Source organism: Quercus suber, unplaced genomic scaffold (genome assembly GCF_002906115.3).
Source record: "Quercus suber isolate HL8 unplaced genomic scaffold, Cork oak 2.0 scaffold_537, whole genome shotgun sequence".
Lineage (NCBI taxonomy): Eukaryota > Viridiplantae > Streptophyta > Magnoliopsida > Fagales > Fagaceae > Quercus > Quercus suber.
In genome coordinates this window covers 459,127-481,235 of record NW_027069985.1, presented here as the reverse complement: position 1 = coordinate 481,235, position 22,109 = coordinate 459,127, and the positions used below count along the sequence as shown (strand labels likewise).

The 22,109-nt window shown below is 31.8% G+C and overlaps 2 protein-coding genes and 1 non-coding gene across 3 annotated transcripts in view; 1 reads left to right on the top strand and 2 right to left on the bottom strand.

Annotated features, from left to right (window-relative positions):
- The window catches only part of LOC136063503 (respiratory burst oxidase homolog protein C-like), a 10,345-nt gene extending 2,394 nt beyond the window's left edge, over positions 1–7,951 (top strand). The window contains exons 3-8 of the mRNA XM_065764006.1: positions 4,622–4,960; positions 5,045–5,428; positions 5,538–5,749; positions 5,958–6,060; positions 6,864–6,937; positions 7,777–7,951. Coding sequence (XP_065620078.1) covers positions 4,622–4,960; positions 5,045–5,428; positions 5,538–5,749; positions 5,958–6,060; positions 6,864–6,937; positions 7,777–7,936 — 1,272 coding nt within the window. The 3' untranslated portion in view covers positions 7,937–7,951. The remainder of the gene's footprint in view (positions 1–4,621; positions 4,961–5,044; positions 5,429–5,537; positions 5,750–5,957; positions 6,061–6,863; positions 6,938–7,776) is intronic.
- A 9,352-nt stretch (positions 7,952–17,303) lies between these two features.
- Positions 17,304–18,879, bottom strand: LOC136061282 (bifunctional nitrilase/nitrile hydratase NIT4B-like). Its single transcript, XM_065764005.1, has 4 exons — positions 18,837–18,879; positions 18,671–18,731; positions 18,086–18,205; positions 17,304–17,961 (listed from the first exon to the last, which is right to left on the bottom strand). Exons 1-4 carry the CDS (start codon positions 18,877–18,879, stop codon positions 17,721–17,723), a joined length of 465 nt encoding a protein of 154 aa, XP_065620077.1. The 3' UTR covers positions 17,304–17,720.
- Positions 18,880–19,200: 321 nt separating this feature from the next.
- Positions 19,201–20,537, bottom strand: LOC112008836 (uncharacterized). The gene is made up of 4 exons (XR_010625146.1): positions 20,158–20,537; positions 19,945–20,031; positions 19,672–19,704; positions 19,201–19,505 (listed from the first exon to the last, which is right to left on the bottom strand). It is a non-coding gene; the product is annotated as an uncharacterized LOC112008836 (transcript).
- Positions 20,538–22,109: the final 1,572 nt, after the last annotated feature.

Sequence of the window (22,109 nt, the reverse complement as noted above, 5' to 3'; positions counted from 1 at the left end):
AAAAAAAAAAAAAAAACCTTTGGGGGAATATTATAGAATAAAATTTGATATAGAATGTGTATTTCTCTTTCTCCTTAATTCTAAAAAAAAATTTCACATTCCAAATACCTACATGATAATGGTAGCGGCCCCTTAGATTCTTTTCTTTCCTTCTCTTACAAATGTTTTGTAATAGTGAAATAGTGCATTTTATTAATCCTTATCTGGCTAGTTATATTAGTCCTTAATTTTTTATATTTTTTATATTTTTTATATTTTTATATTTTTTTATCTTTAGTTTTTAATACTAAAATGTGGGTATGCTAAAAGACAAGAAGAAGAGATAAATGTATAGTATAAGCTTAGGTAATTAATTCTTCTAAAAAAAATAAACTTAGGTAATTAATGAGAGATTAATGAGGTAATAGTAAAAATAAGTTAATGTGATATTTTGAGCAACAACAAAAAATACTTAATGAGAAGAGGTAAAAGACTGAATAAGAAGAGATTAATGAGATGATAACCACTATTTTCCTTCTAGCATCTTTTAATTCCAAGCTGCCACCTAGGATTCAAAGCAAATACAAATTAGAAAATTACAAAGTGCTTGACATGCGTTGAGTAAGTTAGCTACCAAAGCGGGGACACCTGCAAGCATGTATGCCCCACACACATATTGAGATTTTTTTTTTGGTAAATACACAGACATATTATACAAACATATCTGTTTATGAATGTTCACATGTGAAATCATTTTAATCTTATCCATAGAAGATTGAAAGAAGCAATAAAAGATATTTCAAGATACACATGACACTATTAGCTTACTAATGATTGTGGAATCTTCCCCTGTATTTGGTTGTGATTGAAGTCCAATATCAACAAATTGCATCCTTGAATGAATGATTTAGGCAAGTTTCCTTGAAAGCAATTGAAAGCAATTGTGCATATCAGCCTCCTTGAACCTATCCCTTGACATTCAGAATTTCTTAACCAAGACGTTGTTCTCATCAAGCATCTTCAATAATATTTGAACTACAACAATGTCAAGGTTGTATTGTGATTCCTGTCCAGGCAAAGCATTTAGTCTGTAATAAATTTCTTTTTTTTTTTTTGTGTTATGTATATACAAAAAATGTTAGTTAGGTAGATGTCATTGAAAGATTGAAAGTAAATGATATCGTTTTTGGTCTATGTGTATTTAACATGAGATGGCATGAAGGGCCATGGGTAGGTATATATAAAAAGGTAGAAGTGTAAGGAGTGAAAATGGTGAATTAAAATGCAAAGATTTTTGTGTGTATGTGTGAGGGAAGAAAACTCTTGAAACATTGAACCAAAGGGTATAAAGAATATTTATTTTTTAATTAGAAAAATCTTGAAATATTGAACTAAATGAAACAAAAAAATCAATATCTAATTTGTTCTTATTTCTGATGTGACACTTGAGAATATTTCAATTCTCTTTGCATAGAATGCACCACATATCTTATGACCTACACTACATAGGTTATCAATACTATTATTGTTATTCATGGTTTACTCACAAGTGTTTAATCAAATCATGTTAAAGCACAAAATTAAGAAATATTCCTGTGTTAGTGTGAAATCTGTCAAATGCAAATCTAGCAACACTATTTGTTATTTTTTGTAAATATCCCAAACTAATATGAACGCACATGACCTTTTGCAATATGTAGTCATTTGATAACCACAAACCACAATGTTTAAAAAGTAATTCCAAAAAAATTATATTTGTGTCCCCATAAAGCTTTCAAATCTTCATCGTATATAGAAGACTCAATTTGAATTTTTTTTTTTTTTTGAGTTGCAAAATAGGCCTGGACAAAATTTGTCCAACTTTGCTTCAATTATCATATCATTATAGCCGAATTTTGTAGTCTTATTTTTATGTGGCTTTAAGCAATTAAAATGAGGAAAAAATAATTCATTTCACATGCAAAATTAAAATTTAACCAACATTCAGAAAAATATTTACAAGCTAAGAAATGATAAAAGAAAAACAAAATTGAATAAACCACAGCCAAAAGCACTTATTAGCACTCCTGAAATAGATTGAAACAAAGACTTATTTATCTACAAATTGTGATGATCTGGACATAATTTTTGGCAACAAAACTAAGAACTTAGAATCGTAAATATAATCACGTTCCTAGTTATATTCACAAATCAGATCTTAAAGTTAATATAACCTACCTACTATCCTCAAAACACACCATCTGTAGACCCAACAATAATGAGCTCTAGGAGGCTTGCATGTAAAACACATGTACCAGTTCCTTAATTTTGCACCATTTCAGAAATTAAGTATCTGGGAACACAAAGTTATATTTAGAGTAAAGTCTTAGTAATGCGTTCAACAATGACAACAATAGATTTTCTTATATATTGAAATATAGTAATGTAATACTTGCAATTGACTAATTTATCCAAAGGGGAAAAAAAAGTAACAACACTTCACCAAAAAAATAATAATGAAAACAGTAGGTAAGATGTTGCAATTGGGCCTTGGCTCAAGTGGTAGAGGGATGACCGATGAGATATCAGGTAGTACTTAGCTACAAATCTTGTTTAACAAACATATGCTGAGATGACCACTATTTTCCTTCCAGCATCAGTTTTTTAGTTCCAAGCTACCACCTAGGATTCAAAGCAAATTCAAATTAGTAAATTACAACATGCTTGACATGGGTTGAATAAGTTAGCTACAAAAGCTGGGACACCTGCAAGCATGTACCCCATGCAAACATATTGAAACAAACATATCTGATTATGAAATGTTCACATGTGAAGTCATTTAATCTTATTAGTAGAAGAAAGAAGCAATAAAAGATATTTCAAAATATACATGATAGTGATGACACTATTAGCTTACTGCGTCAACAAAACACATGCTCTCCAATCTGCAAACAACACGAACTCCAAGCAACACATGAAATGCCCCAACAAATTGGAAACTTTATATAGATGCAGCATCAAGGTAAAGAGTAGCATCTTCAATGTGCTCTGAATCCAAAGACAAAGGTGAATAAATAATATTAGAATAGATCAACTAAATGTTGGACAAAAGTAATCACATGTCAAGTTAATACCATCACTAAACTCAAAGCAGTTGCAATATTGAACTCTACCCGATGCCAATAAATGGTTTGAGAGGAAGAATGCTCAGATAATGTAAATGCCAACCTAAAACCAAAAACACTACCACGTTTAGAATAAAAAAACACTCCCACACTGCCACAATTCTACACTTCCACTTTTAGATTAAAAAAAACACTCTAATGCCATGGAAATACACTCCCACACATGGTTGTCAAAATCCCAATTTTGATCTTATGATTCTACAATTTTACAATCCCACCTGCCTAAAACGATCCAGATCTTTGCGATCGTTTAGGATCGGTAGCATCATATGATTTTAACAATCTCAAACGATCATGGTTTCTTATAATTTTCTTTAACTTGATGAAAGGCTTAGTTGGACCCAAATAAACATACCATCTTAATAGATTAAGTTTTGCTATTCTAATGTAGAGAGATAGAGTGCCAGTTAGACCCAAATGAAAAATAACATCCCAATAGTGCCACGTTTTGAGGTTTTTGGCTTCTAAATGATGCTTACAAATGAATATAGTGATACAACTTAGTGAATTCCCTCTCTCTCTATCCCTCTTATGAATATAGTGATGCAATTAAGGCTGTGCTACCATGTTTGTTTACAAGTATACTTTACCACACTTTCAGCAAAAAATTAAATAAGTTGTTCACAAAAATAATAAAGCCAAGTCTTCAACTTTTGGTTGAAAAGTTTCTAAAGAAAAAACTTAAGGTTGAAAAATTAAAGGAAAAAAAAAAAAACCTTTATAGCATCATTTTATTTAGGACTTTATAATTTATAGAGGAAAATTTATTAAGTAGTTCGGGAGTATACTCCCTTCTCCCACATGGGAGTGGGCCCCATGGTGAGAGGGATCCACCTCTATGTGAGAGGGAGAGAATATACTCCTGAAGTACCCAATAATAATACTTTATAGATGCACTCTCTTCTATATTAAGAAAAAGAGAGAGAGAGAAGTGGACCAACATGCTATGCTCATATGGCTCAACATAAATGTAACAATATTAAATATTACGCTGTAACTTTAAAATATTATATAGAATTTCAATGATTGTTATCACATCATTAATAGACAAATTTTTGAAATCTAACTTGTGATGGATGTGATTGATTATTGTAAAAGTTCTTGTCATTTTTTTAGATCTCTAAATCAATTGAAATTGACATAATTGAACATCATACGTAGAATTGCAGAAGGGTGGCTGATTTTTTTAAGTTCACATGGGTTTTGAATGATGAATTTGGATTACGTTAAGATCTAAAGGAAACTATAAAAATTTGGAAAACTAGGATCATACATGGCTATTCATTATAGAAATTCAAATGCAAATTTAGAGTTCAGTTGAAGAATACAAATGAACTACCAATGGAAAAAGCAAAAAGCAAAAACATAACAAACTAGTTCAATGTCCAACTCTCCGACTGAAAGGACTGAATCTCTTCCATTCAAAACACTACAATGTCAATTATCAAGAGATACAAATTAAACAAATCTCAATTCAGTCACAACTTTACATGGGATTGGCGCATTTACAAGAGCTGGGTCATTGTGGTGATGAAGCAAATGTTGGAGACAACAAGCAAAGTAATTGTAGTCATTACACAGCATTTCCAGCTACTGTCTCATCTGAACAGGATTCTTTGTATGTGCAGTATCGAAATAAAGCTGCATACGAGGTTATGGGCCATTGTGTATGCATGGCTAAAGGTGCAGCCGAGACACTTAAATTGAACATGGCGCTTATCTTGCTTCCAGTTTGCAGAAATACAATAACCTGGCTTAGGAATAAGACCGCACTAGGTGTCGTAATCCCTTTTGATGACAACCTCAATTTCCACCAGGTAATTTCCTACTGTTTTTTTTTTTTTTTTAATCCTCACTAGGCACCAAAAATTGAAAAGAAAATTGACAGCATCTCTTTTCAGATGATAGCAGGGGGAATTGCAATTGGAGTTGGAATTCATTCAATTTTTCATATGGCTTGTGATTTCCCTCGCCTTATTCTTGCAAGCAGTGACAGGTATGAGCCGATGGAAACTTTCTTTGGGAAGCAACCTTTAAAGTACTGGAATTTTGTTAAGTCAGTGGAAGGAGTGACTGGAATTATAATGGTAGTGTTGATGGCAATATCCTTCACACTAGCTTGCCCTTGGTTAAGGAGAAGTAAGCCCAACCTTCCCAAATTTCTCAAGAATCTAACTGGCTTCAATGCTTTTTGGTATACCCACCACCTCTTCATCATTGTTTACGCCCTCCTAATTCTACATGGACTTCAGCTCTACCTGATCAAGGAATGGTACAAGAAGACGGTTAAGCATCTATCACCTCACACTTTCGAGCTTTTTATTCACATTCGTTTCCTTTTTTGGTAATTATAACTCCTTATATTACATTTTCCTGCTCCACTATAATTGGCAGACCTGGATGTATTTGGCTGTTCCTCTTGCTCTTTATATATGTGAAAGATTGATCAGGGCATTCAGATCCAGCGTTGAGCCTGTTTCAATTCTGAAGGTGGCTGTTTATCCCGGAAATGTGTTGTCACTACACATGTCAAAGCCCCATGACTTCACGTACAAAAGTGGGCAATACATGTTTGTCAATTGTGGTGCTGTATCTCCATTTGAATGGTATGCCTCCCTTGAAAATTGTTACCAAATATGCCAAACAGTGCCAAGAAAATTTTAACTTGCATATCTATAAGACATCTTTATTACCATATCCAAAAATAAGATAGCACTGATCACCTTTTTAACTTAGGGCATGTACGTTCTTTGCCTCTTCTTTCCTTGTCTAATTGCTTGCATTGCTTACTTTTGGAAACTTTTATGTCCACAGGCACCCATTTTCCCTCACCTCAGCACCTGGAGATAATTATCTTAGTGTTCATATTCGAGCTCTTGGTGATTGGACACATCACCTCTTGGACAAGTTCTCAGAGGTGCGTTTTCATTTGGAAAATTGCCCATCTTTGGTTTTATTGGAAAATCATGCCTTACGAAGCAAAGGCCAAAAACGCACTTAGGAAACTTTATTATTGTGATAGAATCATAGATGATAAGAATCTCATTAAATGCTCTTGTTTCTATGCGAAATTACATCTTCATTTGCGAAATTTCTACAATACCCCTACCAGGCTACCACATCATTTAATGAGAGGTATCATTAGCAAATGCTGACCATTTAGCAGAACAAAATTGCTAAATACCCTTTTGGGCAAATTAAGTAGCGTTTTGCTCTATTTTTCAAACTAATTAGGGAAATACTCCTCTTTTGAAACTCGATTTTTTCAAAATCGAGTTATTAAAAAAAAAAAAAATTGGAGCCCTATAGCGGCGTTTTTAAGGACCTATAGTGACCTTTTCAGGATCTATAGTGACATTTTGTAACTCGACTTCCATTAAATCAAGTTATGGGCAATTACTATAGGGCCTAACTCGATTTTGAGAAAATCAATTTTCAAAAGAGGGGCACTTCCCTAATTAGTTTGAAAAATAGGTAAAACTGCTTAATTTGCTCAAAAAGCATTTAGCAATTTTGTCCCCATTTAGCGAAAATATATTCTCTTTATGAAACTTTCTCTTTCGCTTAATTGTTTGTCTAACATTGCACATTCCTTTTGGTAAGATGGTAATAAGAAATACGATTTGTAGAAGGAACACATGCTGAATTATGTGGGGAGGGAACTATTCCAAAGTAGGAGCCACCTTCCTGTAGCTAATCTCTGTGAAATTGGTTTTCTAGGTGTGTAAACCAAGTGGTGAAAATGGACTCCTCAGAGCTGACTTCTTGCAAGGAGATAGCAATCCTATTCCAAAGTAAGAAGAAAATAATTGCTCTTTCAAAAAATTTAATTTAATTATATCTTTCTGGGTAAGAGGTCAAAAAATTTATGTCAGGCGAGAGAAGCAGATGATGAAACATAATAGATTGCATCCCAAGACAGTTACATGTATGCAACAAACTATGTAAGAAGGGATCAAGAGGGTTAGAATCATACTATACATATCATGAATTACACATAACAGGCTTTAGCCCTTAAGTCTGCCCTGGGCTAAAGAAAGTGTGAAGTGTTTGGCATATAATGAAATCAAATTATTACGTCAAGTTTTAATATGTCAGAATAATGATTAAATGATTAATTAGATTCAACCCTTCATAATAGCTTAAACTTTTGAAATATACGTTAATTTCCATTTTACCACAAAAGTTTGGTGACCGCTGCCCTCAAAAATTGTTGATAGGCTTATAGTTAAAGCCATAAAAACAAAATTGTTGATGTAACCCAATAATTGGTACACCAGATAGCCACTATGTAAAAGGTGTGCAGAAAAAATGCTTTGGGTGATGTCTGTTACAGCAATTTTTCCACGACATAGATTAAAGCATAAAACAAAGAGACGTCATTCTTGATAAATGATGTATATATCATATGTATGAGATAACTTATCATGTGGAAGGGCCAAAAACTAAATAAAGTGTGCAAATTATTTTCATCTAACATGGCAATAGCTTCTCTCCTCCTTCCTTGCTTGCAAATTAAAAAAAAAAAAAAAAATCTGATTTTAATAATAATGTAACACCCAGCAAATTAAAATAAATAAAGGTAATGATTTCTTTAATGGGAATGACCAAAAGAGTGATGTGTGATGAACAGAGTTCCAAGAGTGTTGATTGATGGTCCATATAACTATATAGAAGATGGGAACATCAGAACATCAACTTGTACATATCTATTTGTCCCATCTGGGGACATAACCATGTGCTGGAGCTTGGCCATCATCATTAAATATTTCTCCAAGGGCCAAAGCAGATAAACCTTCACAATTTGGCAGAGTAAAAACTGATATTATATGATCAACAAAGTAACATATTATATAGAAAAGTCATCAACTTGCACAAGTTTAAAGTAATTTAGTCCGTTCGTCACTTCTACCAAGATGGAGGCTTATGGAATGGGGACACAAACCATGTGATGGAACTAGCACATCATCATTATATATTTGTCCAAAAGGGCCAATGCTGCATGTATATATGTACGTTTTGATAAACTCATATTCAGTCAACAAATTAATATAGTATACAAAAATATAGCTGGCACCATGTGCGCAACAATAACTTTGATAAAAAAATCAATCGTATCTTTTTAATTTATGTGATAGTCCTGGGAGATACTGAGCTGAGGGAAGCATAGTCACTGAAACGATGCAGGAGGGCTTTTGACCAACACTACTACGTACTAACTACTAAGGGCAGTTTTTCACCAAAAAATCATAAATTCTCTCACAAACTCACTTAACTGAGACTTGCTACAATACAAAAATTATTGTATGTGTGTGAAAATTTTGGTGGTAAAATCGTTGTTACCAAAATTTCCTTGGACGACTAATGGAAATATCAAATAAACTCTCCCAAACCCAAAGTAGTTTGACAGCAATCTGGGTTATGTTACTTGTCACTACACATGATTACTCTCTATATATGTTAGGATGCAACAAAAATTAACAAAATTTTGACAGACTATAAAAAGTGCTTAGTTTAGTTTTGACAGCAATCTTGTCTATTATGTCACTATCATACGATTACTCTTTATGGTTATGTTGGATAGACTATTTTGAAAACTGCGTTTTATAAAAATAATGTTTTTAAAATATGCATTTTGAAAATAAGATTTTGAAAGTCACAATTAAAAGTTTCATAATACTTGTAGAAATTGTAATTTGAAAACTCTAATTTTTTTGAAAGCCACAATTAATTGCATTTTCCTAAACAATTAAAAACAATTAAAAATGATTTTGTTTCGTGTTTTCTAAACAAGCGTTTGCTTCACTTAAATGTTTATCCAAATTAACATGCTCTATATATACCAGGATACAATTAAAATTAATTATAATTATATGTATGTTTTTCAAAAGTTTCTACCTAAATTTAGTATTATTCTGTTCATTTTTTAAAAAACTTTGCTAACTTTTATAAAACCTTAGAAGGGTATATTAGTATGCAAATTCTTCCATTTTAATCATTTAATTGTTTTTTTTTTTTTTGGGAGAATGTTTAATAATTTAATTGTGATTTGTTGAATTAATAATATATTTAATTCTTAACTTTCTTTTTTATTGCAGTACAATGAATTTTGTTAATGTTTATTATATTTTTCGAATAAGCTAAAATCATTATTATAAAAATCTACTGAAAATGCATTAATCCATTTAGTATAGTAAAATTTTCGTTGAAATTTATATTTGAGTTAGTTAACTCAAATATACAAAATTTTCGTAGAATGGAAATCTAACTTAGGACACTTGACACATAGAAAATTAGAATAAATTAGCTTAATCTTAGGTAAACTTTCATATTAATTATACTTTAAAATTTAAACTAGTCGCATGGGAATTGCACATAAACCCAATTTTATCAAGACTAACCGATCAAAAGCTAAAATTAAATGGACAAAACCTAAGCATCACATAAAATCTGAAGGCATGGGATGTTGACTTAAGGACACAATTAAACAAATCAAGAAACAGGCAGAACACTCCTCGATTGTGAATTCTTGCTGTCCTTTACGGAGAGGGCCACCAACACAATTTTGAGAAGAACTTGTTGAAGTGCAGTTGGTCACCTGATGGAAGCAAAGTCACAACCGAGAGTTCAAATCGGATGGTTTACATTTCAGATACAACTTCTAGAGACGCATTTTGTATAAGCTCTTTGGCCACACTAGTTTAGTCAATGAGTGTGTTTTCCATCCCAGTGAGCCTATTGTTGGATCTTGTAGTAGTGATAAATAGATTTATCTTGAGGAGATCTGAGACTCAAAACTTGAAGAAATTACACCTTAGTGACTGTATTTTCAGCTAATTGTTGGTTCTATAATTGCCATTCAAAGAAATTGAAAATGTTGTACTTTTATCTCTACTGTAGTTTCCCAAGTTGAATTTTGGTATCTTTATTAGCAATGTAGAAGATTATGTTCCATTTTGGAATTTTGTTGCCAGGTGTATTTTAGCATCTGTAAATGCACCTAGGGTACACTAGTGGCAAATTGTTACAATGCACTGAATAGTATCAATCTATATGTTTATATAAAAGATTTCTTTAGAATGTAGACATTATGATATTCAATTGTAGCAATTTTATTGATTTCTTAAATGATGAGAAATATGCAAATGATGAGAAACATGGATATATTAATGGTGGGTTTAGATGAAAACCAATAAAAGATTGGTTACATCAACATTTTGTAAAAATGTTGTAAAATAGTTTGTTGCTGTATCATTACTCTTTAGCTTTTAATTTGTTCTCAATAACCTATTTGGTTCTACCAAAAGTCTTTTAGTTCAGATCTCTCTCCTCCAGCTATCATAATTATCAAATTAAAAAAAAAAATCCTATTTGATCTAGATACTTTGTAGGTATTTATTGCATGGATGTTGTAAAAATTTGAAATATTATTCATATATGTATCCTCAAGCCATATACAGTGATACAACTGCCTTCAATTCTTCTTTATTTTCTAGTGGTTTTCATTTGCAAAATAAATTTAATAAGAAAAAAAAAAGAAAAAAAAAAAAGGAACGAAAGAAAGTGCCTCCAAAGTACAAACACCTACCGTTGAAAGATGTTAAAGTAACCTCTAAGTTAGGAAAGCTATTTAGTTTTAATTATGTTGTATTTTTTTTTATGGGACTAATTATGTTGAATTGCTATGTTATCTCCACTGTCTTTAAATGTTGCACTTGTAACCAATGATGAAAAATGGAATCACTGATTTGTCAACTTCCAAGAATTCCTAAAAGAATCTCAAAAAAAAAAAATTCTACGAAAGAAAATTTTAAAACCAAAACTACAAATACGTTGGCTAAAATTGAAGCCAGAAAGTGGTTTTAACTTTCATCTCTCTCTCTCTCTCTCTCTCTAAACAAATCAGTTCACAGGAAGAAGTCAGTTGCCACTCCCCTTTTCCTTGGGGGGGGGGGGGGGGGGGGTATGGGACTAATTATGTTGAATTGCTATATTATCTCCACTGTCTTTAAATGTTGCACTTGTAACCAATGATGAAAAATGGAATCACTGATTTGTCAACTTCCAAGAATTCCTAAAAGAATCTCAAAAAAAAAAAATTCTACAAAAGAAAATTTTAAAACCAAAACTACAAATACACGTTGGCTAAAATTGAATCCAGAAAGTGGTTTTAACTTTCATCTCTCTCTCTCTCTCTCTCTCTCTCTCTCTAAACAAATCAGTTCACAGGAAGAAGTCAGTTGCCACTCCCCTTTTACTTAGGGGTGGGGGGGGAGTCAATTACGTGGAATGTACTACTATTATCAAATTATTTACAAGTTGTAGTGGAGTTATTATGAAATTACATATTTTAGCCTTTTTAGAACTACTATATTATGAGTAATGCTAGAAATACAAATTTTTTTTATGGTAAATAAAAAAAATGATGTTAATGGTTGGAATAATTGTTGTTAATTTTATGTTATTAATTTTACTTGAAAACTTTACAAATGCATTTTTGAATTACTTTTTGTGATTTGTGATATATCTTTGTAAGCCTCATGTTGTAAAATTTATAATATTTCTAATATCATTCATTTAAATATTTGTTTATTATCTTTTTCAAGTATCATTAATCACATTCATTTCTACATCATTTGTAAGATTTTTTAGTAAAATTTGTTTGGTTCTTAGCATTTTTTCCAAAAAAATATATTATAAAAAAATAATGAATTTTTGTTATAAAAAATTATGATATTAAATATTAGTTAAATATTATTTAAGTGATAACATAAAAGCCTCATTTAACTATATCGCCTTAGGCTTCCAAATTTGTTGGGTTGCCCTTGATACACTATGAACATCAAAACGTTTCAAGAAGCAATTGTTGGAGCATTTTAATTTTAAATTGTTATTTTAATATTTTAATGAATAATAAATTAGAAAATTTAGTAAAAAAAGATATGGGACTTTAATGTGGTAAATAAGGTCAGTTTGTTATCATATTTAGAATTCCACGATAGCCTTATTAATTTATAATATCTTGGAGATTAAACAAAAGATTTGGAAACTATAGAGGTATCAGTATGCTAAAGACTAACATCAATAACTATATGCATATTAGTATATTGACTAATATATTGACTAAATTTTTTTAAAAAAAATATTAGTATATTAATAGGTACTAATTTTAGCAATTTTTTTTAATAAAATTACATTTTGCCCCATCTTAACAATGCCACCAATTCTTTTGAGAGTAATGTTATAGTCACACACTTTTTTACAATATTTTTATAAACTATTGAAATAGCAAATTCTTATTAATTCATATACTTGCTTTTTATTTATCAATAACTACTCATCACATTAGTAATTTGTAAAAATTTTGTAGTTTTAGCATTTTCCACCTTTTAAAGGTCATAAAAATTAATGGATTAAATCGAAAACAAAATATACAAGTCCAGAGAAATTAGTCTAGTAATAGCAATTATCAATAATAAAGCTAAAAAAAAAATTAAGCTCAATCAATCTATTTTACCCAAAATAAACAACTTGGTCATTTAAAAAGTTTTAAACAAAAATTCTTAGTGATAAAATAGTAGAATCAAAGGTTGGAGCTGCCACATATAGCTAGCAGCAAATTGCTCCCCTAACTCCAAGTCCTGGCTTCATCCCTGACTATGGCCTCCTAGCTTTTTGCAATTTTCAACTATATATACAGTATTCAAATAATAATAAAAAAAAAAAAACACAAATTGTAGAAAAATGTAGTTATTAGCCCCCCAAAATGTTAGAATTTAGGCCTTTAACTCCTCAATCCTTTTGAATTAGTTCTGAACACAAGTTTTATACATTGTAGAGTTGTTTGGGTTTTGGATAACTCCTAAACAATTTTTTTTTTATATTTAGCTTGGCTGTAGAAAACTTTTCTGGCACTGCCACTGACTATATGGTCAATGAAGTAATATACAATGCAGAAATAGCTGGCCAACATTTTCATGCGAATTGCGCATCAACATCTCTAACTTCAATATATGTAATTTGTCCAAGGGCAACGGGAATATATGGATTCACATTGTGACAGAATCAATGCAAAATGTTCAATCAAGACGGCTGACATATATAATATAGAATAGCATTCCACCATCTACCTGTGCACTTCTGCGTCAACATCAATGGAACTTTTTTGTTTAATGGCCCATGCACAAATATATATAAAGAGATAATATTGCTCACACAGACATAGACAAACATTATATATAGCTTTTTAATTTGTTTAATGGCCACCATTATGCAAGTAGCACGAGATGTCAATTTGCACAACTTTAATTAGTTAGTCGGTTTGTCTCTTTTATGTGGATGGATATCCTTTTCGAATATGGGCATAGCAGCAGGTATACGTTTCACATTTTTTATAGACTCATGTTCTCATGAACAAAATAATATACTATTGAGAAATATATATATAGCTGGCACCATTCAACAATACTTATCTTCTTAATTTATGTGAATTGTCCAAGGCTGATTCAAATAAAAATTCATTAATTTGTATTTAATTTGACAGCAGAATCAATAGTTGGTGAACAACCAAAAGTACTACAGACACCGAGTGTTTTCACGTAAATAGGAAACGTATACCACCCCCAATTTTTTTTTTTTTTTTTAATATTAGTATATAAATAGGAACTAATTTTATAAAAGTATACTTTGCCACCCTTAAAAGTATCATTAATTCTTTTAAGAGTAATGCTATAGTTATAATATTTTTTTACAACATTTTTACAAATTTTTGAGGTAGTAAATTCTTATCTGTTTGCATTTTGGCTCATGCTTATATAACTTTTTTTACTCACCAATAACTACTAATCAGATCCGCAACTTGTAAAAATAAATTTATAACCCTAGCTGTGGGGCCCATGGGCCCGATAGCCTCGGCCCATCATGTAGCAGACCCTAGGCCCATGCCGAGGAGCACAAGCTATTCTGGACTAAAGTGGGGGAAAGCCTATTTTCCCAATCCACGCCGAGAACCACCTTATCCTCGGCCTGACAAATGTGATTTTGGGGAGAGACTAACCCCAAAGTAAACTGTCACTCTCGCATTTAATGCACTCAACTAACCCCCCTGGCCGCATTAATGGGGAGGTAACCCCTTGGCAGGATAATGTTGATCAGAGTGAACCACTTGAGTACCGATAAGGCCTCTGATGGGACGGACGGCCAGAAGAGAGGCAAATAGATGATCAACAGATGGAAGTAGGAGATAGGAAGATGAAAACTATAAAAGAAAAGCTAGTAAAGTAAAATAGGGGGAGGGGGGAGAAAAAAGAAAGAACAATAAGGCCTCCTCGGCCACAGGCCGAGGAGCATCCCCCCTATTTGTAAAGAAACTCTTAGCATTTTTTATAAGAAAAGTTCATACATGGTGATCGACGGCCAGCACCTAAACCTGTCAACCCATTCTCTATAAATTTATTGTTTGGGCTTATTGGGCTGAAAACCCATCACTTAGGGTCAATCCAAACTGAGTCCTTACAATTGGCACCGTCTGTGGGGAGGATTAGGGTGCTGGCCGGCGCACCAGGTAAGTGTTCTAAGTTCTAAGTATTCGTTTTATAGTAGGGTAAAAAAAAAAATATAGAAGATTTGGCAGCAAAAAAAAAAAAAAAAAAACGAAAGATCTCGATATTATTATTATTACTTCATGAAAAGANTGTCAATAAACAAGATCAGTGTCTTTAGACTTTTCTTGTGAATGAGTAATGGAAATAAGCCATCCCAAGTAGTTTTAAGCAATCTTGTCTTATGTTTTGCTATCATATCACAGATTACTCTTCTATGGTTATGATTGGATAGAGTTGATTTTAAAATTGCGTTTTATAAAATAATGTTTTTAAAATATGACATTTTGAAAAAGATTTTGAAAGTCACAATTAAACATTTGTAATACTTGTAAAATTGTAGTTTGAAGAACTCTAAAATTTTTGAAAGTACAATTATTCATTTTCTATTAAAAAAGAGGCCAAACTTTTTTTAGACCACCAAAACAAGGCCAATGCCCAAACTTTTGTTTTATTTTCATCTAGAAACACAGTTTGCTTGCACAAAACGTTGATCCAAACTGCTCTATATATGCTAGGATGCAATTAAAATTAATTACAATTATATATGTGTTTGGTTTCAAAAGTTTCTTCCTAAATGTAGTATTAATTCTGTTCATTTTTAAAAAACTTTGCTAACTTTTATAGAAAAACCTTAGAAGGGTATATTAGTATGCAATTTATTTATTTGTAATTATTCCAATTTAATCATTTAGTTGTGATTTGTTGAACTACTAATATATTTAATTTTTAACTTTTTATTTATTTATTGCAATACAATGAATTTTGTTAGTGTTTATTTTTCAAATAAGCTAAAAAATTATTATAAAAATCTACTGAAAATGCATAAGTATAGTAAAATTTTCATTGAAATTTATATTTGAGTTAACAATGAATTTTAGGAAAAATATTTTAAATTAGTTTGAAAGAGACAAAGTACTTTTAAATATATTTATGACAATTGAAGAGAAACTCGGTAGAAAATTAGGGTAGAATTGAAGCCTAACTTATGACAATTGACACATACAAAATTAGAATAAATTAGCTTAATCCTTAGGTGAAGTTTCATGGAGTGTTAATTATACTTTAAAATTTAAACTAGTCACATGGAATGCACGAGAATCACCTATAATTGTGCATAAACCCAATTTTATCTAGACTAACTGATCAAAAGCTAAAATAAAATGGACAAGACCCAAGCATCACATAAAATCTGAAGGCATGGGATGTTGAATTGAGAAAACATTTGAACAAATCAAGAAAAGGCAGAACACTCCTCATTTGTGAATTCTTGCTGTCCTTCACGGAGAGGGCCACCAACACAATTTTGAGAACTTTTTGAGTGTAGCTGGTCATCTGATGGAAGCAAAGTCACAGCCTGGAGTTCAGATTGGATGGTTTACATTTGGGATACAACTTGTTGGATCTTGTAATAGTGACAAACAGATTTATTTTGGGGAGATCTGAGAATCGAAAGAACTTGCACCTTAGTGACTGTTTTTTCAACCAACAAATGGCTCTTTCTAAGTGTCCTTCAAAGACTATGAAAAGTTTGTATCTCTATCGTAGTTCCCCAAGTTGAATTTTGGTATCTTTATTGGCAATGTAGAAGATTATTTCCCATTTTGGAGTATTGGTGCTACATGTATTTTGGCGTCAGTAAATACATCTAGGGTTCTATCATCACCCCCTCATCCTTTTTTCCAATCAAAACCTGAAATTGAGAGGAATTTTGTAACCTTGGTATTTACAAGGGTTTGTGTCACTTACTAATTAAATGACAGGATATTAGGATGGCCATGCTTTTGAACTTAATCTTGAGGGTCTAAGTAACTATAATATCGTTTAAAAAATGGTGAAAAATCTTGCATGGTACATAATGTTTTCCTCCTGTGTGATCGGTGAAAAGATAAGATCAATATTTGGTGGCCATATTTTATTTATTTTTATTTTTTGTGGTAGTTGATGCCTGATGGCCTCAATTGGAGGACTAGAAGTATTTCCCTATGTATGATAACTGCATATGGATTGTATTTGCTTTGATAACTATGCTCACTAGTCACACCAAGGCATATGGATACAATATCGCTACTGCCTTCAATTATTCCTTACATACAAAAATATATTTAACAAGAAATTTTACCAGTTAACTGGAAGTCTGGAACCTACATCAAGTTCTAATTTAGTTGTGCTAGTTACCAAGGATGAAGAATGTGGTCTCAACTTTCATGTTTCAGCTCCTACTGCTCTCTCTTTCCCCCTTCTTTTTCCCTCTCACTGAACAAATATAATATCTTCAATCTTAAATAGTGATTTCATAAAGTCGATTGATATTTGTGTCCTTCGATTGGATGTAATTAGGCACCGTATAAGATATTAAGATTGCCTAATTAAAAGAAACCTAAAAAAAGCCAAAATTCATATTTGCTTTGCTTAGTCCTGCTGGAGCATCATTTTCATCTACAAGTTTAAGTTCATCCTTCCAGTTGCAAAAATTTCAGGAGCAACATATTCATGAACTGTACAAGCTGATCTATCCCCGTGGGCAGACTCTGAAAAATAAGCTTACCAAGAAGCAACCATACAAAATGTTTGATTTTTTGTACACAAAATTTTTCAGGAAGCAACTATACAAACTATTCAATCTTAAATAGTGAGGAGAACTAGGGTTTTACAAATGGTGGCCACTATCCAACCTCTGTACATCCTCTAAACTTAAGAAACGAAAAATGCAAAGCCTAAATTAGTTGTTTCGTAAGAGGTGAACTAGGTAAAGTCAACTCCAGAAATCAATTTTTCTACATAGCTAAGTCACCATTACAGCTCCTCAAGAACTTCTTCCTTCCACAACATTTGTAAACAAAATTGATTGAGTATATCTAGAGTCTGCATGACAAAGTTGAGTCCCACTTGACCCCCAATGTCACTAAAATCTAGCTTAATTTGCTCAAACAATTCTCTCAAAGATCTAGAACATCAAAAAGCAAATAAGATTATTTCAGATTGGAGAGACAAAGTGGATCAATCCATCTATAATGAAAAGATGCCAATACATTTCAGATTTGGCCAATTCCCAAAGGTTAACAACTTGCAAGTATAAATTCTTATCTAGATCAGCTGAGATTGACTCCCATTGGTAATTAGGTCCAGCCATAACATAATGGACTTGGCCGGATGGTGATATAATAACACTAACTGTAGCACATATGATTTTATCAAGAACATAAGGATGTATCCCTCTATGTGATCCTATTTAGTTTAAACCTTGACCAATTGATGGAGCACATCATCCAGAATTGAATGATGGGATCTAGATGGTTATTAGGTTGTAACTAGAATACAAAATACATTGACTATAGTGACAACAAATTGTCTTCCCTTTTGCAGAATTGGTTTGCAGTTAGAACAAAGCAACCACCTTCGAGGTTAACATGGCTCATTGAAGCCTGCCATATCTCCTTGCTTTGGCTGTAGGTCCAAAATCTACTTCAATGCCTACATATGGTGGCATAAGGATTTAACAAAATATTGAAGAACTATAAATTATAAGAAAGCTCTTGAATATAAAGTAAGGGAATACTGAACAATAACCCACATTCGACTCTAAGAGAAATACTCGATTGTGAGAATGGTGATGGTTGCTGATTAATTATTCTACAGATATAGAAAATTATTTCACAAATAACTGTTGCAGGAAACGACCTCTAGATAGCACTACCATATAGGATTGATTGTGAATGCTAGTATGAGTTTTAGAATGGTTGCCAAACAAAAAATAGTAATGAAAATAAAGACAATCACATCAGCAATTGCCTACATTCACAGGTGACGGTTAGGAGAAAAATTCACTAATAAAAAATGGAGATTAGCACAAAGTTACTCTCACAAACCTCCAAACCCCATATACCCTCTAAAACTCTCTCACAAATACAAAGTTTAGGGCTTCACCTAAAACAGAGAAGTTTTTCTCCTCTCCGATTGTTGCACAGCACTGCAGCCCTTTCTTTGGCTGAAAAAACATATATGTAAAAGTTGTCATAGTCAGATAGAGAACTCCTTGCTATATTTAATTTCAAAATCGGGCTCCTGATGAATCCCAAGTCTTCAATCAAACCTGGTGTCCAAATAGCCTCTTTAATAGCTTCAATCATAGCCATGTATTCAGCCTCATTGGTTGACAATGCAGTAGTTGACTGTAGTGTCAACCTTCAACTCACAAGAGGTCGGCCCCTAGCTTCATAGTAGAATGAAGCTTATCTAGATCACCAACATAGTCAGAATCAACATATATAGCTACGCGTCTTTCAACAAATTTCTCTCAAACTTCGAACCCAAATCAGCATTCCCAAATATATCTCAAGATCCATTTAACAACTTGCCAAGGACCTTTCCCAGAATTTTGCATATAACGACTAGCCATATTGGCAGTTTTTTAAATGATGGGCCGAGTGTGTACCATTGCATATATGAGGCTGCCAACCAAATTGCTATTAGAGCTTCTCCTGTCACAACAATAACAGCACGAGATACACAAAAGACATTTCTTTATATTCTACAATGTCAATGCTTAGACTAAATGACAAAAGAAAGGACAATAAATAACACTAGTTATTCTTTTACAAGTAAAATATGACAATGAAAAAACTGTAACAATGACAGAAGGTATGCCTTTAGTATCTAAGTCAGGTCTTAGAGAACCCATTATATTGTCGCAGCAGATGAGGTCACCTATTTTCCAGATTGGAGTCTTAAATACATGCAGCAATGATTTCTCAACTGACCACTGCACTTCACATCCAGATGAATTGCCATTAGCTTTTGATGTTTTCCAAGATACCAGCCCAAAGAATTAAACAGAACAAAATTAAAGAGTGAGTATCTACAAGTGACACCAGCTTTCAACTATCACAGATGTAATTGACTTTAGCTTTCAACAAGTTAAAATTTACCTGAGATTGTAGCAAATCAGTCAACTTCAGGACCTGTATAAACAAGGAGTCAACATAGATTTAACCATTGTAAGAATATAATTAAATGTGCTAGTGGGTGTTTTGGGTTACAAGATACAGTAACACAGTTTGCAATAGCAAAACTTAAAGCTCAAAATTTTGACTAGGCATAAAGTTGTACAGCCTTGATTAGCAATTAGCAGCTATTTCTGCTTTGTTTTTGGGTACAATGCAAAATTAGTAATGTAAGAATTTTAGATTTAGCATTCATACTTGTATGTTCTATCTTTCCCCAAGAAAACTGCCACCGTGTCTTGTTTCAACTTATCACTGACAGCGAGGCTTTTAACTTAGTCCAGGCTGAATTCATTGATGGAAGTTTTAAGTCATATTTCTGAGTAATACAATCAATTTCTAAACCAAATGGTACTAATTGAATAATTGCAAATAAAGTTCATTGACAGAGACAAATGTTCATTGCCTTACCCAGGCAAATAAAACTCAATTGCCCTTATTGTATGGGTGTGAAAATTTTGGGGGCAAAATCAGTGTCACTAAAATTTTCCGTAAAAAACATCATCTCTTTCTTCATTTCTTTTTCTTGGTCGAGAGAGAAAAAAAAAAAAACCGATGGCTTCAGATTTCTTCAGACTTCTCACATCCAATCTCGAAAATTATTGCTTCAGTAAAATCGACAATCCGTCGGGTTGTTTTCGTAATTATGAAACGTTTTGATTTCACTTTTCAATCGGAAGGAAAGAGAATTAGAAGCCAAATTTCTTCTCGCCAGCGAGATGAGAGGTGGCGAGAGATATGAAGCCATTGGGGTTTCCTGCGAGCCAGGGCAAAAGATAAAAGAAGAAAGAGTTTGAGATTTTTTAACGCCATTATATTATTATTATTATTTATCACTACACATGATATATTTTAATATAAAAAATTATACTTTGTTGAACTATTTATTTAATTTTTAATGATTTATTTTTTATTTTTTATTGTAATACAATGTTGTTGGTGTTTATTATATTTTGCAAATAAACTATAAAAAAAAAAGTCATTTATTATAAAAATCTACTGAAAATGCATAATCAATTTTCTAAAGTATTAAAATAATTTCTAATTAAAATTTATATATGTGTTAACTATAAGGTTTGGAAAAAGAATTTAAATTAGTTTCAAATGAATTGCAAATAATCTTAAATGGTTTTGATGTACTTTTAAATGGACTTAAAAAATAGTTTTAGATTGAGGAGAAACTCAGCACAAATTTAGAGTAGAATTGAAGTCTACCTTCGACACTTAATACAAAATTATAATAAAATTAGTTTAATCCTTTGTTGAACTTCCATCTTAATGATATTATAAAACTAGTAGCAAATCCATGCAATACATGAAATTCAAAAAAAAAAAAAAAAAAAAAAAAACAACAACAACAACAACAGCAACAACAACAATAGTATAATCATTTGCACATAATCTGAACTGTTCTCAAGTCTCACCAGTCAAATGCTATAACTAAATAAAAAAAGATCTAGCATCACTTAAATCTTACCTAATTCAAATATTTTTAAATTACATGATTAGATTTATGAATAGCTAGTGATAAATTTATTAAATGTGAAGAATGAAATCATACAATACTTTTAAGGGGGAGAATATTAATATTAATATTACCACTTTATATTTTTCAAATAACCTAAAAAAATCATTTATTGTAAAATTCTTCGGAAAATTCATAATCAATTTTCTAAAGTATTGTAAATTTTTTATTGAAATTTATATTTATCTAACTGAACTTTCATATTAATTATATTTTTAAAATTTAAACTAGTCACAACCCAGTGGGATGCAGGAGATTCATGGAAAAAAAAAAATAGTGCAATTATTTATTATAGCAAATAATCCGAATTTTTATCAAGACTCACCAATAAAAAAAAAATTTTGGTAAACAGTATATGCTAAAAATTTTACTAACCTTGATGAGAATGCTCTAAGACAAGCCCTATGAATGCTAAGTGCCAAATCCCATCCAAATGTGCAGTAGGACCACAAGACAATGCTAAGAGCATCTCCAATAGATTAGCCAAATTTATTTTTTGGAGAGCAAACCCAAAAAATCAGCTCCAATAGATTCTCTAAAAGCAAAACTTTTCAAAAATTTTTTTTTTTTGAAACTTTCAAATTTCTTTTTTGAAGTTGCTACAATAGTTCTCTTGATATAAAGAACACTGTAACAACTCTAAACCATTTTTCTCACTTAAAATAATTATCTGGTTGAATAAAAAAAAGATTTTTTCCTCTTTCCTCACTTTCTCTTTCTTCCTCACTCTCTCTTCTTCCTCGCTCCCTTTCTCTCTTCTTTATCTCAACGGCTACAAAATGCAGAGCACAGTCCAAACACAAAAACAAAATTTTCTCATAAACCAAATGAATTCAGA

Coding starts and splice junctions, on each gene's coding strand:
- LOC136061282 (XM_065764005.1), bottom strand. CDS start 18,879: ATGGCTATGATTGAAGCTATTAAAGAGGCTATTTGGACACCAG. Junction 18,732..18,836: donor AGAGGCTATTTGGACACCAG/GTTTGATTGAAG, acceptor ATGTTTTTTCAG/CCAAAGAAAGGGCTGCAGTG. Junction 18,206..18,670: donor GAAAAACTTCTCTGTTTTAG/GTGAAGCCCTAA, acceptor GCATTGAAGTAG/ATTTTGGACCTACAGCCAAA.